General features: G+C 39.6%; 1 protein-coding gene across 20 annotated transcripts in view; it reads right to left on the bottom strand.

The window, feature by feature from the left end:
* The window catches only part of LOC127664908 (ubiquitin-conjugating enzyme E2 pex4-like), a 239,713-nt gene that overhangs the window by 96,145 nt on the left and 119,761 nt on the right, over positions 1 to 23,807 (bottom strand). For 16 of the 20 annotated variants that reach the window (XR_007973275.1, XR_007973273.1, XR_007973271.1 and 13 more), the window contains one exon: positions 21,471 to 21,559. The exons of 1 other annotated variant lie outside the window; for it this stretch is intronic. Coding sequence is in view for 11 of the 19 variants with exons in the window: in XM_052157169.1 (XP_052013129.1) it covers positions 21,471 to 21,507 (37 nt within the window). In the remaining 8 variants the exon portion in view is untranslated. Of the gene's footprint in view, positions 1 to 9,213; positions 9,329 to 20,252; positions 20,387 to 21,470; positions 21,560 to 23,807 lie in introns of those variants that run through there. 3 more of the 20 variants (XM_052157182.1, XM_052157183.1, XM_052157184.1) reach the window with 3 other exon arrangements.

Below are 23,807 nucleotides of genomic sequence, written 5' to 3'. Positions count from 1 at the left end.
GCATCTTAAAAAATGCTCAACTTCATTAGTCATTAGGGAAATGCAAATCAAAACAACCCTAAGATTTCATCTTACACCAGTCAGAATGGCTAAGATTAAAAATTCAGGAGACAGCAGGTGTTGGAGAGGGTGTGGAGAAAGAGGAACACTCCTCCACTGCTGGTGGGGTTGCAAATTGGTACAACCACTCTGGAAATCAGTCTGGTGGTTCCTCCGAAAACTGGGCACCTTACTTCCAGAAGATCCTGCTATACCACTCCTGGGCATATACCCAGAAGACTCCCCACCATGTAATAAGGATACATGTTCTACTATGTTCATAGCAGCCCTATTTGTAATTGCCAGATGCTGGAAAGAACCCAGGTATCCCTCAACAGAAGAGTGGATGCAAAAAATGTGGTATATCTACACAATGGAGTACTATTCAGCCATTAGAAACAATAAATTCATGAAATTCTTAGGCAAATGGATGGAGCTAGAGAATATCATACTAAGTGAGGTAACCCAGACTCAAAAGGTGAATCATGGTATGCACTCACTAATAAGTGGATATTAACCTAGAAAACTGGAATACCCAAAACATAATCCACACATCAAATGAGGTACAAGAAGAAAGGAGGAGTGGCCCCTGGTTCTGGAAAGACTCAGTGAAACAGTATTCAGCAAAACCAGAACGGGGAAGTGGGAAGGGGTGGGTGGGAGGACAGGGGAAGAGAAGGGGGCTTGCGGACTTTCGGAGAGTGGGGGGGGGCTAGAAAAGGGGAAATCATTTGAAATGTAAATAAATTATATCGAATAATAAAAAAAAAAAAAGAAAAAAAAGTTGAAGCTAGAGAAATGTCTCAGTGTTTAAAAGTCATATATAAGCTTTCCGTAATAAATACAGCCTAAACTAATTCACAAAAAAATAAAAATATAGAATAAATATAACATATTTGAGCAAGAAGTACTAAACTTAAAGCAATAACATGGGCATCTAGGAGAAGGAAATCAAGTAAAAAAAAATGTGGGCAGAAGAATCAAGTTGGTCTCAGATTTATTTCTCCATAACAATGCATAGCTGGTAGTGACAAAACTACAGAATTCTAAAGCAAAGTGTGATACAAAGAATAAGGAAGTCAAAGAAATCAAACTAGGATGAAGACAAGATTGTGGATGAACCTTAGAACTTGTTTCTTAATTTTTTTCTTTTTTACATCATTTATAGTGTGAACGTGTACACTGCACCATACTGTACATGTGGAAGTTAACGGACAGGTTGTAGGACTTAGTTCTCCCTTTCTACCATATGAATTGAATTTAGGTGGTCAGGCTTCGGGACAGGAACCCTTACCCAGTGACCCATCTCTCTGGCCTGCTTCTTGCACTGCTAAAAATGAATTTTGTAATCCGAAACACAAATAATAATTACTGAGTCCACACAAACACCCAAAACTAAAAATATTACCACAAGCCTAAAAATATACATGATTGCTCAGCAGTTAAGAATATTTATTACTTGTGAAGGTACCTAGGTTTGGTTCCAGCTACCAAATCGTGGCTCATAGCCATCTGTAACTACAATTTTCAGAGATCAGATACCCTCTTCTAGACTCTATGTGCACCAGGCATGCACACAATATACAAAAATATATGCAGGTAAACCATGCATACAAAAAAATTAAAAGGCAAATTAATACATATGTATGTGTACTTTTATATATATACATAGATTGGTTCAATCTCTGTAACTGCATGGACTGATGATTTGGTCAAGTACAAAAGTACTGTTTTTATCTAAAAATTAAATTGATGAGTACCAAAATAATTTGGCTGGATATTTTTTGGTTGAGACAAGCATGACATGAAAACTTAAGTCACATAGGTCAGAATAACAGTCACCTATACAGCAGAAATATATCACCTTGAATAATAAAGTAAAAATACTTATATGATTAAGTAGTAATCTATTTTCATGTAACTATAGAATATTTATAAAAATACAAACTGTATACAAAGCAAACACTCAAATATATGTATTCTAAAACACTGTTGAGAGAGCTAGAGCAATGACTCAGTAGGCAAAACACTCATACATATGATGTAAAATCATTCTTTTGAGAGGAGGGAGGGAGGGAGGGAGAGAGTGTGGGAAGGAGGGAGACGGAGAGAGGAGGGAGAAGGAGAGGGAGGGATAGAAGGAGGGAGGGGAGAGAGAGAGAGAGAGAGAGAGAGAGAGAGAGAGAGAGAGAGAGAGAGAGAGAGAGAGAGAGAGAGAATTGAGAGCTAGAGAGCTGGTTCAACACCTAAGAACACTTACTATTCTTGCAAAGGACCCAGGTTCAGTCTTAGCATCTATGTGGCAGCTCACAACCACCTATAACTAAAGATCTAAGAGGTCCAATAACCTTTTCTGGCCAAGGGTGGTACACTTACAAATATCCAGGCAATATAATCATACACACACAATAAACCTATTTTAAAAAAAAAATCAAGCCGGGTGTGGTGGTACAAGCCTTTAAAGCAGAGGCAGGCAGATCTCTGAGTTCAAAGCTAGCCTGTTCTACAGAGCAAGTTCCTGGACAGCCAAAGCTAGAGATTTCAACAGCCCCTACCCCTGCAAATCTTCCACTACTTCTTAGACCTAGGTGTATGGGAGAAAATAATCTAAGCTAAGCATCAGGCCATACCAGGTTCAATACAAGGCATATCAAGTAAGACAGTATTGAACCAGCTATGATACACTCTATTATGGTTTAAAAATATATGAAACATCATGTATGTTCACGCGTGGAGCATTTGGCCACCAGCTGGTGTTGCTGTTTTGGGAAGTTGTGAAAATTTGAGGATTGTGGCCTAACTAGCAGAAGTGGACTGGTGAGACAAGGCTTTCAAGGTGATAGTAATTTCTGGTTCTAGCACAAATGCTCTGAATCCTGATCCATTAGGCTATAAAGAGCTCCAGGAAAGTGATCTATCTTCCTGCTGCAACACTATTCCTGACCATGAAAAACTATACTTTTTAAAACTGTAAGCAATTGGGTGGGTGGTAGGCGGTAGAATCTTGGTGGGGTGGAGGGGGGGAGAAATAGAACCATGATCCAAACAAAACGAACTTTTCCTTAAGCTGATTCTGTATTGATCATAGCCACAAAGAAAGTAATGAATATACAGATGCATACTGATTCACTTTCTGGTATATCCCTCTATCATGCTTTAAATTCATTTTCAAATCTTTTCCATCTAAGGTGATGGAAATAATATACTTCTGTGATCCGAATCATGACTGACTTTATCCCTTATTCACTTTCTAGTAATAAAAGGGAGAGTTCTGACCCTTCAGAAATGGTATACATGCAATCAATATAATCTTTACTGAAAGGTATTCTGGGCCTTTTCACCATTAAGAAGCTTTGAAGAAAATAAGACATTATATAAAAACACTGAGTATAGGCAGGAGGCCTAGGAAAGCACATGAAACAAAATAAAAGAGCAAAAGGGAATGAGGGGATGAAAATATATGTGGCCATTATGGACGAAGTATGGAGGTTCTTCATAACCTCAAAAACTAGGACTGTCCTATCCAGCTACATCAATCCTATGTATATACCCAAAAGAATCCAAAAACAGCATTACCACAAAAGGTACCTGAGCGCACAATACTTACTGCAATTCTATTCACTATTAAAGATACAAGTCAGCTTAAATGTCCATCAATAGATGAAGACAAATAAAATGTAATTATGTCTACAAAATGGAATTTTATTCAGCTATAAAGGATACAATGGCTTAAAGGGCAAAGTACTTGTCATACAAGACCAACAGCAAATTTAATAAGCAGAATCAACATGAAAGTGAAAGAAGAAAAACAACTTGACAAACTTGTTGTCTGACTTCTACAGGCACTCTGTAGTACAACTGTGCAAACACTTACCCATAAAATATAACAGTTTCAAAAAAGTAATAATTTAACATTTTAAAAAAGGAGTGAGATATGTAACTTGCAAGATAATAAATGGAAATAGAACCAATCATATGTTGAGTGAAATAAGCTAAACTAAGATAAATATTTAATGTTTTGTCTTATAAATCTCTCAAGACTATATTATGCATGTATATGTGCACATAAGTATATTTGCATGTGTTTGTATATCATGAATATAGAAGGAATACTATTTGAGAAGTGGAAGGAAACAAGCAGTAGGGGAGAGGAAAGAGAACAATAGAAGTGGTCATAGTGCAAGTGCGAAAACCAAAACAACTTAACAATGAACAAAGCCATAAAAAAAAGCACACATTAAGATTGTTTTCATGGGACTGGAGAGATGGCTCAGCAGTTAAGAGCATTGACTGCTCTTCCAAAGGTCCTGAGTTCAAATTCCAGCAACCACAAGGTGGTTCCCAACCATCTGTAATGAAATCTGATGCCCTCTCTTCTAGTGTGTATGAAGACAGCTATAGTGGACTTAGATATAATAAATAAATCTTTTTTTAAGAAAAGATTGCTTTTATGTTAGCTCAGTGGGCTCATGCTAACATACATAAAGGCAAAACACACATAAACATAAATTTAAGCCAAAAAAAAAAAAAAACCCTCAGCTGGGAGGTAGTGATGCAAACCTCTATTTGCAGTACTTGGGAGGCAAAAACAGGCCTATATCTTGAGTTCCAGGCCAGCCAGGTCTACAGAGGGAGTACCAGGACAACCAGGGCTACACAGAGAAACGAACACTGTCTTGGGGGTAGGGGAAAGGAGATTGTTTCTATGCAACAGAAAAGTGAAGGTGAAGATGATTTACACGTTTTCTGAAAACAAGTGGTAATTTGCCCCACAGATTTATAGACACAATCAATATGGACACTGCTGAGCACTGCATGAAGAACAGTTGTTCAGTATCTTCATAGTTCTAAAAGACAAAAGATAAGTTGCAAAGCAAGCCATGAATTATTTGAGAAGATTAAAAACTATACCTGGAGGCTAAGAGGATGGTTCCACACTTGACTTATAAGCACCAGAACCTAAGTTTGATCCCAGAACCCACAAAGAATTACCAGGGTTACAAACAGCGCATAGTTAGTTGTAATCCTAGTCTTGAAGAGACCAAAACTAGAGAATCCCTGTGGCTCTCTGATCACCTATCTCAAAGGAAATAGAAAGTGTCCTGAAGAAAACATATAAGGTTGTTCTCTGGCCTTCACATGCACACATATGCACTGGCATGTTATGTGTACATACACATATAAACTTTTTTTAAAATAAAAAAAAATATTTTTTGAGACAGGGTCTCTGGCTGGCCTTGAACTCAAGAGATCCACCAGTCTCTGCCTCTGAAATGTTGGGATTAAAAGGATATACCATCATCCCCAGCCTTAAGATATTTTTAAAATAATCCATAAGGGGGACTGGACAGATGGCACATTGGTCCTTGCTGCTCTTGCATAGTATACAGCACACACATGGAAGCTCACAATCACTTGCAACTCCAATTCAAGGGAACCCAATGCTCTTTTCTGGCTTTCTTAAGACACTAGGCCTACACATGGTATGTATGTATACATATATACACACATACATGCAGGCAAACCCTCATTGTTAACAAATAATTCTTAATATATAATTAACTTTTAGAAACCTACAGGTAAACACTGTAGCACAGAAAGACCTATAATTCCAGCAACTAGCAAGCCTGATGGAGAATACCTAGCCTTCAAATCCAATCTGGGCTACAGAGTGAATTCAAAGCCAGTTTTGGCATTAGAAAAGAGGAGGAAGGAAGGAAGGAAGGAAGGAAGGAAGGAAGGAAGGAAGGAAGGAAGGAAGGAAGGAAGGAAGAAAGGAAGAAAGGGGAAAGACAGAATGCCCTTCTAGCTCTTGCAAACTTGCCTAGCATGTTTAAGGACATAAGTTCAACCCCTGGTACCACAAAGCAAACAAATCTACAAGAATATTTAAAGGTCAGTGATAAAGCAGTTTACACAGTTAGCACAACTGTAATAGACTTCCCAGCTAACTATAGAAAACAATTATTAAACATGAAAATATTTAAAAAAATAAATTTGGGGAATCTGGAGACATGGTTCAGCAGTTAAGAGCACTGACTGCTCTTCCAGAGGTCCTGAGTTCAATACCCAGCAACCACAGGGTGGCTTACAATTATGTGTAATGGGATCTGATACCCTCTTTTGGTATGTCTGAAGACAGCTACAATGTGCTCATATATTAATTAATTAGCTAATTAATTAATAAGTCTATCTTTTTTTTAAAAAGGTGAATTTGAAGTAGTGAGATGGCTCAGTAGACTGCCACCAAGTCTGATGATCTGAATTCAAGCCCTGAAACCATTACATGGTAGAAGGAAGAGTACCAATTTCCACAAGTTGTCCTCTAACCTCCACATGAGCACATTAAACACACAATAAACACATTGGGGTGGTTTAAACTAAAATGTCCCCAACAGGCTCATGTATTTGAATACTTGGTTACCAGCTGTTGTTGCCATTTTGAAGATGTTATGAAAACTTTATGAGATTTGACTTTGCTAAAAGAAGTCTATCACTAAGAGACAATTCCTATTTTGGCCATGTGCTGCTATGTTCCACAGCCCCACACCCTTGACATTATATTCTTCTGGAACCACAGTCAAAATAAATTCTTCTCTAAGTTGCATTTGGCCAAGGTATTTTATCACAGTGAAAGAAAACTAATACATGGATAAATATAACAAAAAAAATTTTAAATGAATTTACAATCCCAACAAAAAATTTACAAAGTCTTCTAGTGGAAACACATGTGGAAATAAACATAGTCTAAGAATTTGAATAGGCCACCATAAACCAAGTTAGAGTAAGAAAGGGAAAAACTTGCACAACTTTTTTAAAAAGTAAAGGACTTTCTGTGCCTCTATTCTCTTATGGGTGTAACCAAATTTCTTTGACAAACCAAACCCGTCCTCTAAGATTTTACTGTATCTCAATCCTATTCGTCCTCTACTGATCTGGACTCCTGACATTCTCACGTTGCCTCACAGTTTCTTCCATCATTAAACCCTTCCAAATTGGAGGGCAACTCTTCAAGACATGGAATGAGACAAAAGAAAGTAAAACCATAGGATTTAAGACAGGACATTTATAGAGAAGTTAAACATTGTATGCAGCAAGGACACTCCTTAAATTGTGGGAGTAAACTACTCAAAACACCTTCAAGAAGTCCTTGAAACTCATTAGATTCACTAGGCTCCTCTTTTCCCAAGCATATGTATAAGGTAAAGACTGCTGAGAGTTACTCTCACACATTCTGAGTTACCTAGAAGAGGCAGACACCAGCTAAAATGAATGCCCCCAGGGGGAGGGGGACGAGGACTAGAAAGGACACCCCCAAATTGCTGAACTGCTATCAGGTTATAAAATGAAGCCCAGGTTTACAATTTTCATGAGCTGTCACCCGTCTGGGTGGCTTTACTGATATAGTGTCTTCTGAGTCATTTCTGCTTTATCACTGACTTTTAATTTAAATATTCTTGTAGGTTTGTTTGCTTTGTGGTCACTTTTGAGCCCCCCATAAAAATTTTTTTAAAAGCTAGGGTGGTGGTTCATGCCTGTAATCTCAGCACTCAGGAGGCTAAGACAGAAAGATCTCCAAGCCAAAGCTGAGAGCTACAAATTAAGTTTTGGGCCAGCCTAAGCAAAGACTTTCTTTATATTTATGTGAATATATCTATGTGAGTTCCTCCTGTAGCTTCTATGGCACTTCTCCCTATGTAAAATGTTCTTTTTTTTAAGATTTATTTATTTATTATATGTAAGTACACTGTAGCTGTCTTCAGAAGACACTCCAGAAGAGGGCATTGAATCCCATTACAGATGGTTGTGAACCACCATGTGGGTGCTGGTATTTGAACTCAGGGCCTCTGGAACAGCAGTCAGTGTTCTTAACCACTGAGCCATCTCACCAGTCCCAGAAAGGTTCATTTTAATCTCATTGATAAAGACATTGAAAACAGAAATAACTTCACATGGATACAAACATTAAATTTCCCTAACCTGCAAGCCATTCTTTACAGAGTGAGGAAATCAAAGCCTCCATTAGAATAATGGTGGTTACTCTGGCTGTCCTGCTAAGAAACAAAGCTAGAGTATTACAATGCTGAGCAAACTTAGAAACACATTTTATAAATTAATTTTTAAATAAAAGTAAATACATATTTTTAAGTAAACAAGTAAATTATAGGATACTCTTTCAACATATTTGGGTATCTATTAAAAGTACTTTAATACCTTGTGTGTATTGTTTAAAAACCTTCCCTGAATTGAAGGATTCAGTAAGCATGATAATGGTAAGTGTGCAGTGACCTAACAAATATTAACTAACAAAAAATACAACAATGTCTCAGATCCTGTTCTAAATTCATTGTCCTGTTCCCTGACTATAAGAGGTGAGGTGAAAAAAACAGAAGCAAAGGAAGCCGACCTGTAAAACCTTTCTAAAGCAATCAAAACTTTTAAAGCCTATCTTCTTGACTTAGAAATGGCTATTCCAAGAAGAGAAATAACTGGAACATAAAAATATTTTCGCTGGAAAAATTCAATAATAATTCAAGTAATTTTAATTACAACTTTAAAAACTCAAAATGAAAGAAATATTATAGTACCAGGATATGAAAAAAATTACATACCTATTTAGTATACTTTGAAAGAGTAGATGCTGACATGAGAAAATTTAGTTGTTTGAAGAATGAAATATGGCAAATATATCATCTATCTCTTTAAAAAACAGAAAGTGGGGTTGCAGAGATGGCACAGTTGTCAAGATCACTTGTTGCTCTTGCAGAGAACCTGGGTTCAGTTCCCAGCATTGGCATAGTGGCTAACAAGCATCTGTAACTTCAACTCCAGGTCATCTGACAGCCTCTTCTGACTTACTTGAACTCCAGGCACACAGGTGTACAGACATACATTCAGGCAAAACATTCATGTATGTAAAATAACAAATCTTCAAAACATTTTAATAGCAAAACAAAAACTAAATTCTTCAAGTGTATACATATAAAAAAAAACCCTTTTGACCTAATATTCTAGTCTATTATTCAAGAGTTCCAAAGTGCCAATATGAACCTAAGCCAATAAAAATTCTTAAATTTTTTTCAAAAACTACATAGTTTGCCCATGGTTCTGAAGGATGGAGACAGATAGAAGAACATGAACTGGTCAGCAAAGTGTAGGGAGCAAAATACTCACAGAGGGCTGAGGCGAAGGAGGAAGGCTAAATCTTCTGGGCAGAACCCCAGAGAGGCGCCAAGTCAGTGACCGATGAACGAGGAAGGTCAGTAGTGAGAAGTGGGACTGAAAACATCTGTCATAGCAAGAAGTCAAGAGAGAATGTCTAAAGTTGATAAACCAAAAACACAGACACTATAAACATATCATTTAGAAGCATGGAGTTAAATCCCCAGGAAATCTGAACCAAAAATATTTTATGAAAGCAGTTGTCCCTAGGGAGCAGCAACAACTCTTTAGTAGCAGTTTATTAGTAGAATTTTAGGTATTTAATTTTGAGCTTTTATTATTTGTAAATTACATTTTATTCATTTTGTCTGAATATACAACCAAAATTTTACTTATTAAGTCAGGGCTATAACTTATTTGACAGTGTTAGTCACCGACAAGATGTGGAATCAAACAAATCTACCGTAATTTGACCAGAATTCCTTTCTCCTAACAGAAACAAAAAATAGCATTGTTAGTAAATGTATCGTTTCTGTTATAAAACATTTGCTTATATGTGTATACTAAAATGCTAGCCAAAATACCTTCCTGTTATTTTGTTTTGTTTATTTTATGAGACAGGGTGTCTGTGTGTATCTCTGGCTGTTCTAGAACTTGTTCTACAGACCAAGCTGACCTCAAACCCAGAGATCTGCCTATCTCTGCTTTCCCGAGTGCTGGGAAGACTTCCACTTCCACCTAGCCTACCTTACTGTTTCTATGATCAATTTAGCAGCCAGAGAAACCCCTATAAACCTAAATAAACAGGAAGGCTGTTTAAGAAGTGCACTGAGTAATGAATTTAACTCATGCACTAGACACTATTGTAAGTAAACTGATGACATTTAAATTTGGCTTGAGACCTGGCAGAACTTATGAGATTAAAAACAAAGTTCACTGTTAATTTTTATTAGAGCTAATAGGCTCTGGAATGAGACTGTTTCCAAAGAAATCTGATGTTTTATTCCAACCATTTTGAAAGAGAGGAAATCTTTAACTTTCCTACTATTTCTGGATGCAAACATGGCAGGTGTTGATAGAGTGCACTTCACTAATCTTCTAATTACAGAATAAAAGAGATCAGAAGCCTTGGGGCAGGGAACTGAGGGCTTTCTTTGCATGATTTACATTCTAGTTAGTGACACTCTTTATGTCCTCGAATACGGTATCAATCCATAATTACAGGTGACCTTCTTAATCCAATATAGACATGACAAGACATAGTAAGAACAGAAATGTAACATTGCTTGTACAATATAAACAAGTTATAAAATTTAATGTGGGTCAGTATAGAGTACTTATCTCTCACATGAGAGGCCTCAGTCCAATCCTCAGGAAAAGAGAAAAAGAAAATATATATATATATATATATATATATATATATATATATATATATATATATATATATATATATGTATGTATGTATGTATATAAGCAAAGGTCATGTATCTGATATAAAATTTTTTATCATACCAATTTTATAAATGATTTTAATTCTTTACAGAATATCCACAGGGAAGAAAGTTACAATCCTCAGATTATGTCATGAGGTATCACTTTAAATTGGCTAATTACTATTTTCATGTGTAAACACTTGTGAGGGGAAAACCCCACATTCTCTCCAAATATAAATGTGACCACTTGGCCACCTAATTAATAGCTGATGCCAAATAATAATGAAATTCTGTCTAAAATAACTGGCACAAAGCCAAAAGCAGACAAAGCAATTATATAAAATGATTCATCAGAATACTAGAAAAGCCATGATTTAAATAGAAATGAATATAGGTTTTATTAGCATGAATGAAAAGAAAATTAGACCTTTTTCTTTAACATATTCCTTTAAATTCAAGTGTGATCTAACATCGCTGCCTCTAAATTAAGTTAACTTTTTCCTGTTTGAAGGCTTCTCTAACTTGGTGAAGGGAGGCTTTGAAAAATACACCTGGTAGACTGGAGAGCGAGCTGTTTGCAAACACATCATGCCAGATTTGAACACAGTATTTACTTAAAACTTAACTAAGCCGGTTATTTTCAGTTTGGATATCATAAAACAATTTTCAGTTTTATCTCTGTTGGTGATGTTTTGTTCATGATGGAAGGTCTAGAAGACAAATTTTCTCAATAATGTTTTTTCTTCCTTTCCTTTTGAGGTATTTATAAAACCAAAAACAATTATTTCTAGGTACTTAATTCCACCCTCCAGGGCATGAAGTATGTCTGTTATCATACAGAACACCTAGATTGCTTTTAAACTCAATGATAATTAAGGAACATCAAAGTAAACCCAAGCTGTTTCACAGGGAACCTGCACCTATCATCTTCTGGCTACTGAATGACAAATTTCTTGTCCCCTGGAGTTCCACCAAGAGTTGTTAGCTGATTTTTTCCCCTCCCCTAAACAATAGAATGTTCTTTCTTAACATACCCTTTACTCTTTTAGGGATCAGATAAGTCTAAGCTTTAAATGTAAACCACTGAAGGCAAAGAAAGCAAGGCCAGACACATGCAGCTACAGAAAACTTAAAAGCTCCTCCATGGCCAAGGCAAAAGAAGCAATTAGCAGAAGGAAAGATAACTCACAGAATGAGAGGAAAACATTTAAATTTCTGATATGACAGTAATATCCAAAATATATAAAGAACTCCTAAAACTCACAAACTAGCAAAACCTATGTAATCCAATCTTAAAACGGACAAAATATCAAAAAGGGTCCTATGTCTACCTATCACACTCAACCCAAGAGAGCTGAGGCCAGAGGATAAATGGAAGCTACAGATGGCTCAAGTCCATAACAGCTACTAGAGAGACTGAGGCAGAAGGATGAGAAATCCATGGGTCTAAAGCCAGCCTACGCAACTTCGTAAGATTTTGTCTTGAAATAAAACACAAAAGGAGCTGGACACACAGCTCGGTGGTAGAGTGATTATCTCAATGGCTGAGGTCCTAGATCTAATATCAGTACTGGTAGGTGGGAGGCTAAAAAGGAGCATCATTCCATCCCTAGATTTCAAGGCCAGTAGAGACAACAAAACCACAGAAGAGATATGTCACCTCACAGTTGTTATCACCATATTTATCATAAAATAACAGCAGGCATTGGTGACAACATGGACACACAAAGTACAACACATAGACACTCTTGGCAAGAGCATAAAATGGTACAAATGTTATTAACCCCACCCCCAAAAAGGCAATTTCTCAAACTACAAAAGGCAGACTACCACATGGTATGATCCAGCAACCCTACGTCATAGTGTTATCCAGAAGGACTGAAAGAAGGAGGGAAAGAAACGCAGGGGTAAAGTGAGACCACGTTTTGGGGTTTGGTTTTTGTTTGTCTGGTTGGTTGGTTTTGCTTTATTTTTGACAACATTCCAAAACTGAGAACAAGGAAAATATCATGTAAGTTGGACTTCATCAAAATTAAAATGATAGACAGTGTTAGGAATGTTTCTGAGGGCCACTGTTGCTCACTGTCACTAGTATTGAGTTAACATTTAACATGTAATAACATCTTGTCTGGAAAAAAACATTCTTAAACTTCTTTCAAAAAATTTTAAATTGTTTCAAAGGGCATCAAAAATATAAAAAGACAGCTCACTGAATGGGAGAAAGTATTTGCAAATCTTGAATCAGATAGAGGATTGTAACCACACCGTATCAACAGCTTTTTATACCTCAACTATAAAAAGACAATCTAGGGGAAGTGAATGCCTCAGCAGGTAAAGGTGTTTGCCACCAGGCTTGAAATCCTGAGTTCAACCCCTGAAACCCACATGGTAAAAGAGAGAGCCAACATGCAACACGGGACACATAGTCCTAACTTTTACCACATATGTATTTTTTAAGACCACAAGAGGTTTTTTTGGTTTTTGGTTTTGGTTTGTTTTTCTGAAGGCAACTCAAATGGACAAAAAGAAGGCCACATGATCCAACAATTCTTCTTAAAGGTATACATCCAAGAGAAATAAAAACATCTGACACTTTCCCAAATTTCCCAAAGTTCTCAGCAGCATTATGCTTAATAGTAAAAAATCCATAAATTGATGATGCTAAAAGAAACCGTGTATCCATATAATGGGGTATTATTAATGTACATTTTAAATGGTGATTACATGGTGGTATGTGAGGTATCTCACAATAAAGCAGTTAAAGCTACACCGCTAGGATTTATATCACCAAGCAGTTGTGGGGAGGCAGCCATAGAGATTACCAAACTGGTTGTTTGGCTAATAGGAATGAGCAGGCAGTGCCACAAGGAGAAGGAAGCGTATGCACAGAAACACCGTAACTGAAGCCATTATAGTGTATGCTCACTTTAAACTCTGCTTTCCAAGGCAGACATCCCCAAACACTGAGTGGGTCAAGATTAGACACCAGAACCAATGGCATTCATGGTGATTCCCTGCCTTCTCCTCAACAATGAGGCTGAGCTGGGTGGCTAGTGAACCCCAGGGACCTGCCTGTCACTGCCTTCCCAGCCCTGAGAACAGCAGTGAAAGGTGCCATGCTGACTGGCCCATTATACATGTTGGGGAGCAAGGTCACGTCTTCATGCTCCTGTGGGAGGCGCTCTACCAACTGAGCTCTCTTCCAGCTCTGAGAGTTCATTATGATGTTTAAAATGAAATCTTTTCCACTCTACATATCCAAGTATTTGTCTTTATTATTATGTGAAAGTGACCTGTAATCATTCCTCTTCTCCTCCATATTACAGCAAGCATGAAGACACATGTATAAAAACCAGGTGATAGCCACACTGTGCTATGGCAGCCACGGCAAAGCAGGAGCACAAGGAGATTCACGTGCTCCATTTTAAAACCAGATTTATAAAACATACAAATCCCTGTTAAAACATTTTTCACGATTTTGCAGTGAAATTGTAAAAATTATGAGAGGTAAGTAACATAATCATTCACATATCTTTATTCCATACAAAAATAGTTGTAATGCACCATAATAGTAATCAGAAATAACATTTTCCCCTCCGAGGTTAAAGGAGAAAAGAAGACTTTCATTCCTGTCGAAGGTATTCAATTTTCCCCTCAAATGAAGTTTAGATGAAAACAATGGGACTGACAAGCTCCACAAGGCAGATCTTGGCAACTCTCAACTCCGTCTATCTCCTTGGCTGGTTAAGCAACATTCCTTCACTAACTGTTGGTCTTCGCAATAACTCCTACAAAGCTCATGCTGCCTCTGTCAGCCTATCCCCCATGTTGTGCATTTATTCCTGGGATGCATATCAACATGTGGCACATGTCCTTGACATGCACAGAAGAGCTGCACCCCAGGACAGCAGCATGCACGACAATAGTCTCCACTCTTGCTTCTTTGTGGTTGCTGGGATGTAACGGAGAAATCTAATAACTGTGACAGTGGGGCCTTTCGGGTTCTCCTTGCCTTTGCAGACAGGGAAGCTGCACAGACGCTAATGAAAGGTTAAATGAATAGGGATAGCTGACAAGACATACAATAAAGAAGGAGCTTGGTAACCCACAGACACTGAGCAGAGATCCTTGGCTCAAGCAGAGAAAGGACAGCACATTGCCGAGTCACAATATTTAAAACAGCTTGCTATACACAGAGGCTGTGTGTCTGGGTACACGTCTGGCTTTGGACTAAGGGTAAAAAAGATACTAAAAAGGAATTTCAGTATGGGGCACTTTTGGCAAATGTTAAGGTCATAATAAAAGAAAAATGTTTTTGTGTGGGCTGTTACATCTCTGTACTAAACACACAAAGAGCAGGGACAGTGAACTCATGAACCCCAGGTCCAGGACAATACTGTACATTTTGATAAGTCTTAAATCCTGTATGTAGAAGACAGACTTGACGTGATTCTCACTGGTTACACACACATGCAGTGACTCATTTAGCAGTTCCACATCCTGCCTTCCATGTGGAGGGATCCCTGATACTGGAGTTCTGGTCCTTAGCTTGTGTAATCGGTTACACTTCAACTGAAACCCGCAAGTATCTTGGACTCTGTAAAACTACCAGCAGTTGCTATAAAGAACTTACCAGGCTGGCAATTTGTAAATTTCAAAACAAAGACCTTATAATTTCAAGGGGCTACAACTGTGAAAGCGCTTTAACCAGAACTCTTGGTTGCAAAGCTTAGCTTTGGCCTGTCTCCCCACACCTTCAAGGTTGTATTTCTGTAGGAACAAATCCTAAATCAGTAGACCAAAACAATTTAAATTACTGCTGGAAAAGTGAAAATGCTCCAGAATGTCTAAGAAACTGCAGTAAAAAGGACAAAATTTACATTGTCATATACATAATTTCTAAAGAAAATGGTACACTTCTGTTTTGGCAACAACTTTTAAAATGACATGTCTGTATTACTGCTCTTATGCATATTCATGAGTTAGAATATAGGCTCACAAAAAATGGTAAAGGAATACTGAGAACATGTTTTAAAACAAGGGAGGCTCTTTGAACACCCAAATTAAATTATAGCTGAACTTTTGAGGGGACTGAGGGTTCTAATAAGCAACAAATAAAGACTTTTATTGGCTAGCAACACAATGAGAGCTACTGTGCTAAGAAGACAAATCTGGGCAGTTTATATCCCTGGATATAAGATTTACTTAAATGGTAAATAAATGTCAAAGTAACATCCCTAAAAAGTAATATGTAAATAATGAAGATCAATCACCATCACTGATTATTTAATACAAACATATCACAAATGTTACTGGTTGGACTGATTAACAAATGCCAAATAGGAAGTAAGAAAACATTCAACTCTGATGTCTAAATGTAGCTTATTTACTGATTAAAAATATACCAAGTTTTAAAATGATTTGCCTTCTATGGTGACAACACAAAGCTTCCTTCTTTTGAAGGAAAGTTTTCTCCATAATCTGGAGTTGTATGCAGAACTACTTGGAAACATCATCCACAGGGAGAAGTAGCTGTCTCGTGACCTGGAGTAGGGTAGCGTGCTCCTCAGTGGCTGGATGGGAAGCTGCTTTTAATGGCACCTGGAAGGTGGGCCTGACAACCTGAGAAGGGCTCCTTCAGCTGGCACACTGGCTACACAGTCTCAAACACTCAGAATGTTTGGTTGCACCTTACAGCATTCAAATCACCTACAAGGTAGTCCTAGAAAGCTTAAAGCTTAGCTGATTCCTTAACTGTTTTCAATGGAAATTCTGTTGCTTTCACCACTGTCTGTGTGTGTGTGTGTGTGTGTGTGTGTGTGTGTGTTCGTGTGTGTCATGTGTCACCTCCAAGCCTAAACTCTAAGCCAGTTATTGTGCAACATTCTGACTGCCAGAGTTCTTTTTTTAAAAACCATAAGTATATCTAATAAAATCATGAGGCTCCCTCTAGCTCTTTAGAGAGCTTACTAACCAGCTATACTATGTAACTCCTGACCAGCAAGAGATGTTGCAGGAGAACAGCCATTTTCAACTCTGTTTCTTGTCAGGATGCAGATGGTAAATGAGACCATCTGCAAAGGAATTCAGAAAGCACCGCTCCTTTATACATTCATCACGTTAAGACTATTAATTGCTCCCAACCTAAGCTTTATGTACAAGGGCTCTATAGTGAAACTGTAACCTGTATCAACTATGCTCACCTTGTATAAAATGAATTTTAATCTCAAAAACCAACATGTAAGCATTTCAAAGAAACCCAACTTGTAACCCGCTCTCAATTTTAAAAGCCTACCTTTAAATTTAAAAAGGAAAACCTCAGAGGAGAGAATAACCTGATCTATGAACAGGGTGTCTGTGGAATTTATGTAAAACAAAGATACTGATGGTAATTCATAGAAAAAATCTTCATGCACCATAATAATTATACACAATCCTGTTAATGACTTTTTATTGTTTAATCTTTTCAGCAATTCAGTATTGAATATTTGGGAATTGTACTTATTTAGAAGACTATAAATAACATAGTTGCAATATGCCATTGATGTTTTGTCTGTCTTCCAATAGCCATAAAAGCCACTATTACCCTGGCAGGTCAGGCCAAGCAAGTGAGTGCGAGCATTGCTAAATCAAACTCTTCATCCTTGCTGAAGCCACCTTTCAAACATTTACAAAATATTTAAAATAGCCCTGAGGCTTAACTCTAAATTTAAAGTAAGGGAAACCGCTAGCTTCATCACCTACTTTGGACTCCCTTAATCTAGGAAGTATTCCCAGGAACAACAAAAAAGAATAGCTCCCTCTCCTCTCCCACCCCCACCCCCCTTTTTTTTGCCAATGTCCAATTTCTTCTTTTCTGAACAGCTGTATTATCCAACTTAAGTTGCTCTGCTAATTTCAGTCCCTCAAGGACTAACTTGGAAGGCAAATAAAATACAAGAAAAGATCAATTTGCTGGGAAAGATCAAATGAGAAAACTGTGGGGACAGCACCAGGTCAGGGCATGGAGAACTAAGCAGACCTGATCTTCATTAACTGCAGCTCTCTGGGGATGTCACACACTACCTGTCCGTGGGCTTTATTGAACCATCTAACCTGCCTCTCTGTTCCATTCTTCTGGGCCCAAGTGAATCATATCCTGCTGCTGACAAGTTAGCAGGGGACTTCGGCTGCAACATGAAAGTACTTTTCTTTCTTGTCTAAATCAGGCAGATTTTTGAAATGACAACACAGCACTGACTCATGACATGGCAAGATGAAATGAGAGGACTGGGCCGGTCTTAGAGCTCCGCAGATAAAAGTAATCAAATGACACTCATGGAATGCAAATTGGCATTCTTGACTGCAGCAATTGCACAACCAAGAAACATCACTGACAGCAAGCAAGATTAGGACAAAATGTTATGTAAAGCACTGAACTCAGAAACTCTCACTTGAAAATTCAAACTGTAATACTTACATTTTAATATAGCAACAGTCAGCCCTGCTTTTTGCCTGCTCCTTTTTGTAATCACATATCCCTGCCTGACAGATAACTCACATCTCAGGCAGAAGAGGGTAAGTCAGGTATTAGCAATACACTACTACTATTAATATTTCCTCAATATTTTTAAAAGTCACATGAGGTTGGTTTTTACCCAAAGTTTTATATACAAACCCAACTTAATATTCTCAGAGGATTAGGGGGTCAAGGCATTTCAGACATTCTTCCAGAAAGATCCTCTACACAAAGTTCACATTCAGGTTTGCTAGCCCTTCCCTCAGGTGAAGACATTCCTATGCTTTGGTAAAGTAATTAGCAGTCTGGATTTTAAATCCACTGCTCTCCGGGAACAGAAAGAGTACCTACAACTCAGAACTTCATTAAAACTGAACAAGTTTAAATGAAACGGCTACAAATATGATATAAAATACAGAGCCTTTAAGGGCTCACAAAGGATTCTCGTGTGGATGATTCCAAAGAGCGAAAGGAAGTTCTATCAAACTTACACAAGGCTTAGTCTAGAGGAAAAGTTCAGAGCAGAAACACTTAGTGTCAGAAATAAATTCCACCTAAAGCATGTGTGTCTGTGCACAAAACCATCTAAACGTGCAGAATAGAAAACGGTGGGAGACAAATGGACTTAGCCACCGCTCAGTGATTAGTATATGGGAACAGCTCTGTTTACAAATAGTAACACTGGCCAGGGGAAGAAAAGGCATGCAACTGGCTTTTATAATGTTCTGTAAAATGCCATTACAAGAAATTCTCCAGCTCTAAGCAGATACATTTCATATTTTGTTTTGATCCCTCACTTAAACACAGGATCCAACAACTACAAGTGTTCATGAAGTACTTAAAAATTAATAAAACAGGTCACTTTCTGCCACTATAATCCTGGGTACACAGGACTATTTTATGATGTCTTTTGTACATCAGTTTTACAACAGCTTGACTCTAGGGTAAATGGGATGCATCATAAATCGCACGCTGCTTTCAAAACCTCTTTAATTTCTGTCAGCATTACTGTAACCGCAGTCCTAGGTGCATTTTGTATGTGTGTGTGTGTGTGTGTGTGTGTGTGTGTCTGAATTTGACAGTACCATCTCCTACATTCCAGTTGTGACTTTGATCTCTGAAACAAGAGATGTCACATCAGGGGGAAGGGAAGAGGGAAAAATGTCAACCTGCTATCACCCCGTTTCTTATACATCCCATGTACACAGGACCCACTCTGTATCTGAGCCCCCAAGTGGGGCTAACAACAGCGACACTGGGTGGTAGGGAACTCCAAGAAAAAACGTGGTCAAGCCCCATTTCTAACAAATGAGCTCCCAAAAGCAGACAGTGCTTCCCAGCTGCAGAGAAGCCAGTCCTTCCAGGGGCTGTGCTGGAGTCTCCCTGTGCTGTGCCATCCCGTTTCCTCCACCACTTGGCACTTACAAGTAGTTGGGGTTTTTTGTTTGTTTGTTTGTTTGTTTGTTTGTTTTTTAATCTTTGCCTCATCCCACTGGAGATTCCGTCTAGTTTTGTCCTGAGCTCCAACACCACTGTATTTTTTTTTAATTCTGCCCCCCTTTCACGTCTCAAATCCTTCCATCCATTCGGCATGTATGTAAACACAGTGGGCCGGCTGCTTCAGAACCACACTTCAGGAAAGCACACACCTGTCTGTCTAGCAGGATATGACCGGCCGCGTCCGCGTCCTCCACAGCCGCGCGGGCATCGCTGCGGTCCCCACGCAGGCCGCGCCTGGGCCCCCTGCACCCTCCCTCCCCCGTGCCCAGCCACAGCTCGGGGCTCTGAACAGGCCGGCAAGTTGGGAAAGTTGCTGCGGGATCTGGCAGCTCCGTGTATCCCGGGTCCCCGCTTCCCGCGCCCTCTGGAGTCCCCGACTGCCTGCCGCTCACCTAAGGCGTGGGGAAGCCCTCGCTCCCGTCTGCCCACCTGCCCGCAGCCGCCTCAAAAATTGGGGCCAAGTTGAGGGGTGGGGGTGGATTTCGGGAGCGCCGGCTGCCCGCCTCCTCGAGCCACCACACTAGAGGAGAATGCGGCCCGCCTTGGCCCCTGGGCGTCCCACCCGGCTCTGTCCCCACCCCAGTGCAAACTCAAGCAGAGAGGAGGTGGAAACTTCTTACCATCTCGGCAAGCTGGTCCTCAATTGCAGCCCCCACCTCTTGGTCTCCTCTTAGCGGCCGAGCCCCTCGGCCACCTCAGCTCTCCACTCGGCCTGCTCCCGCCCCGCCTGGCCGCTCCAGGCCGTGCTCTCTGCCCGCTCCACTCCCCACCCGCCCACACCCGTGCACTCTCGCCCCGGCCCCTCAGCGCTCAGGTGACTGATTTACACCTGCGCCCAGGGTCGCGCTCGCTCCCTCTAGCTCGGAGTTGTCCCAGGAGGGGGACTGCTGGCAAGGCGCAAGAAAGCCGCAGTGCGCATGCGCGAAAGCCGCAGTGCGCATGCGCGAAAGCCGCAGTGCGCATGCGCGGAAGCCGCAGTGCGCATGCGCGAAAGCCGCAGTGCGCATGCGCGAAAGCCGCAGTGCGCATGCGCGAAAGCCGCAGTGCGCATGCGCGAAAGCCGCAGTGCGCATGCGCGAAAGCCGCAGTGCGCATGCGCGAAAGCCGCAGTGCGCATGCGCGAAAGCCGCAGTGCGCATGCGCGAAAGCCGCAGTGCGCATGCGCGAAAGCCGCAGTGCGCATGCGCGAAAGCCGCAGTGCGCATGCGCGAAAGCCACAGTGCGCATGCGCAAAAGCCACAGTGCGCTGTGAAAACGTCTTCTCTCTGGCCTGTGCATGTAAAACCCCAGATTTCCCACCTGTCTTAGCCTCTCCTTTATATGTGCTCAGGCGTGTTTCCATGTATGAAGTGAAGATGGCGATGTGTGGGGGGGGGATGACGTGTGCTCTGTAGTGTCATGTGTGAAGTTCTGTGGTGTACGTGTGCTTCAGAGTGTCATGCTTATCAACCTAGTGGGTTCCAGAGCCCACATTATGGAAAAAAATTACAAAAAAGCTGAACCCCAAGAGGAGAAAATCTCTGTTAATATCGGGTATCCTACTGAAAAGTCTTGAGAATCTGTGAGTTCTTGCCATCTCAGAAAGCAGGCTGACTTAAACACCTATCATTACAATGGCCAAAACAAAGGTACCACTCCTTGTCTACCGGGGTGGTAGATGAAAATCCATGCTGAGCCTCGGGAAAGGAAGCTGAGCTGGACTCTCCCACCAAAGAAACAACTACCTCCACAAGGCAAGTATGGGCATTCCATGGGGAGGAAGAGGTTCACCTCCCGATTTTCATCTGGCCTTGCTCCCATGTATCAAGTTAATGTTTTAGCTCAGTGAAAGTAATTACCAGCCAGGCTCTGCAATCCATCATTCACCCTGGGCATTCCTGCTGATTCTTTCTTTGGTCTCTAGGACCCAAGAATCTCTTCTGTTGATCTGTAATTGCAAAGGAAAGGTTTGGTTGTTACTAGTTTCCTGCTATTCTAAATTTCTGCCAAGTAATTAGACTAGAAAATGAACTATTTTCAAGTTTTTTAATTGAAGCTATGGGGGTTAGAGTAGTCATAGCCTCTAACAAAAATAAGATTAAAACCATACATCTTTGATGCCCCTCCCTCCCCCCACACACACCTCTTCCAAGTAGAATGGACAAATGTAATCTGACTCTAGACAGTGAGCTCAGGGATTTGATCCAAATCACCCTCCTTCTAATTTAGGTCATTTGGCAAGAATACCTTAGTAAATTAGCAAACTGCATATAAATTTACAAAAGGTATTCCTATATCCTCATATCATCCAAAAGAAAAGCATTATTGGAATCCTCACTGCATAGACAATGAGTGGAAAGTTCAGAGGTTAGATGCACTATCCCCAGGAACACATTTCACAGGTTACAAAACAAATTTACCCACTCAAAACATTAGGCTTCTATACATCTTTCCACGTAACTATAATACAGGACAGCTTACATGAGTTCTAACCAGGAGTAATATCCAAAATTGATTAGCTCTTTGGCGTTCATCACACACTAGGCATTGTTTATTTTACATACTCCACTAAACTACAGACGTGACAAAGGCATTCTAAAATTCCCCCTCAATGCTGCCTACCATGCAAGTCTGTTTCCTTTACATAAGTACATTGATTAGCAATATAAATACAAGTAAATATAATAAATTTATAGATACATATGTATGCATATAATATATAAAAGACCTATGTCGTAATAATCACAGTAATGGTAAGTTAAAATACATCAGTTTAAAACATTCTGTTTTTGGTGATCAGAAACCCTATGGATATAGGATCTGTGGCTATACACACTACCAATCTAAACATCAAATGGCTGTGTGTGACAGCTAGCTTGTTCAGACAATGCTTCATTTGACAATGGACCATGAGAACACGGTGGTCCCACAGACTGACATGAAGCAATGTTTATAAAATGATCTAATGTACACATAGCTGAAAAAGAAAAAAAAGAAACTGAAGGACAAGAAAACAAAGGCCTTATTGTTGGAGCAAAATATTGATGGTAAATTATCTGCTTACAAATAAATCTATGATTAAAAAGAAGAAGGAGAGAAACCAGAAAAACTACTACAGACATATTTGTGCCTGAGGAGGAGGCAGTCCTCAGAAGGGCTTGAGAGACGGTGCTAAGCAAATGGGCATCTTCATCTTGTCACACCCACGGACGACTTTCCAGGATGACAAGATATGATCCTGACATTGTTTAGACTTCAGCTCTTATATTAGCTTTTAATCAGAAAAAGGTTTTAAATGAAAAATGTCTTGACAACAGTCAAATAATCTTGTACAATGTATCCATATATTAATCTAAGTATAAGATTCAAACATTTAAAAATAAGTTTTATAAAATGCAAAGATTCAGTAACTTGATTAATTACTAAAGAACTACCCAGTACTCCCAGAGCTCCGAGGGACTAAACCACCAACCAAAGACTACACATGGAGGGACCCAGGGCTCCAGATGCATATGTAGCTGAGGATGGCTTGTTGGACACCAAAGGGAGAAGAGCCCTTGGTCCTGAGAAGGCGAAATGTTCTAGTATAGGGGAATGATAGGACAGGGAAGAGGGAGTGTGTGGTCGGTGAGCAGGGGGAGGGGGGAAGGGTTAGGGAGTTTTGGGGGAAAGCAGAACCAGGAATGGGGACAACATTTGAAATGTAAATAAAGAATACAACTAATTAAAAAACCGATCTACGTGCAGAGAGCTTACAAAGTCTACAGTAGTTTGTTATAATGCCCCAGGTCCTCAAAGTCACACACCATTAACTCACCAACTTACCCACGGCTTTAGGTTTGCAAACTCCACTCATAGAAGTGCACCTTATGTATGCTTGATTTTCAGCATCTATACTGTGTTCTTTTTGTATCTTTTCTGTGTTCAGATGTTTTTAAATATAAAAATATCTGTTCCGGTTGGCTACAATATGCAGAACAGAAATACGCTGTATAGTCTTGTGACTTAGGAGCAAGATAATGTATCACATAACCTTAAGGAATAGGCCACACCATCTAGGACTGTGAAGACTATTCAGTGATGTTCACATAATAATTCAATCTAAATGTCCTGGCATGTTCCTGAGGTTTAGCGACATGAGAGCACAAATAACACCACACCTCTCTTTGTCATTGAATGAAACCAAGGCACCAGGA

This window comes from Apodemus sylvaticus, chromosome 14 (assembly GCF_947179515.1).
Source record: "Apodemus sylvaticus chromosome 14, mApoSyl1.1, whole genome shotgun sequence".
NCBI classification, from domain to species: domain Eukaryota; kingdom Metazoa; phylum Chordata; class Mammalia; order Rodentia; family Muridae; genus Apodemus; species Apodemus sylvaticus.
This window is presented reverse-complemented; position numbering and strand designations above follow the sequence as displayed.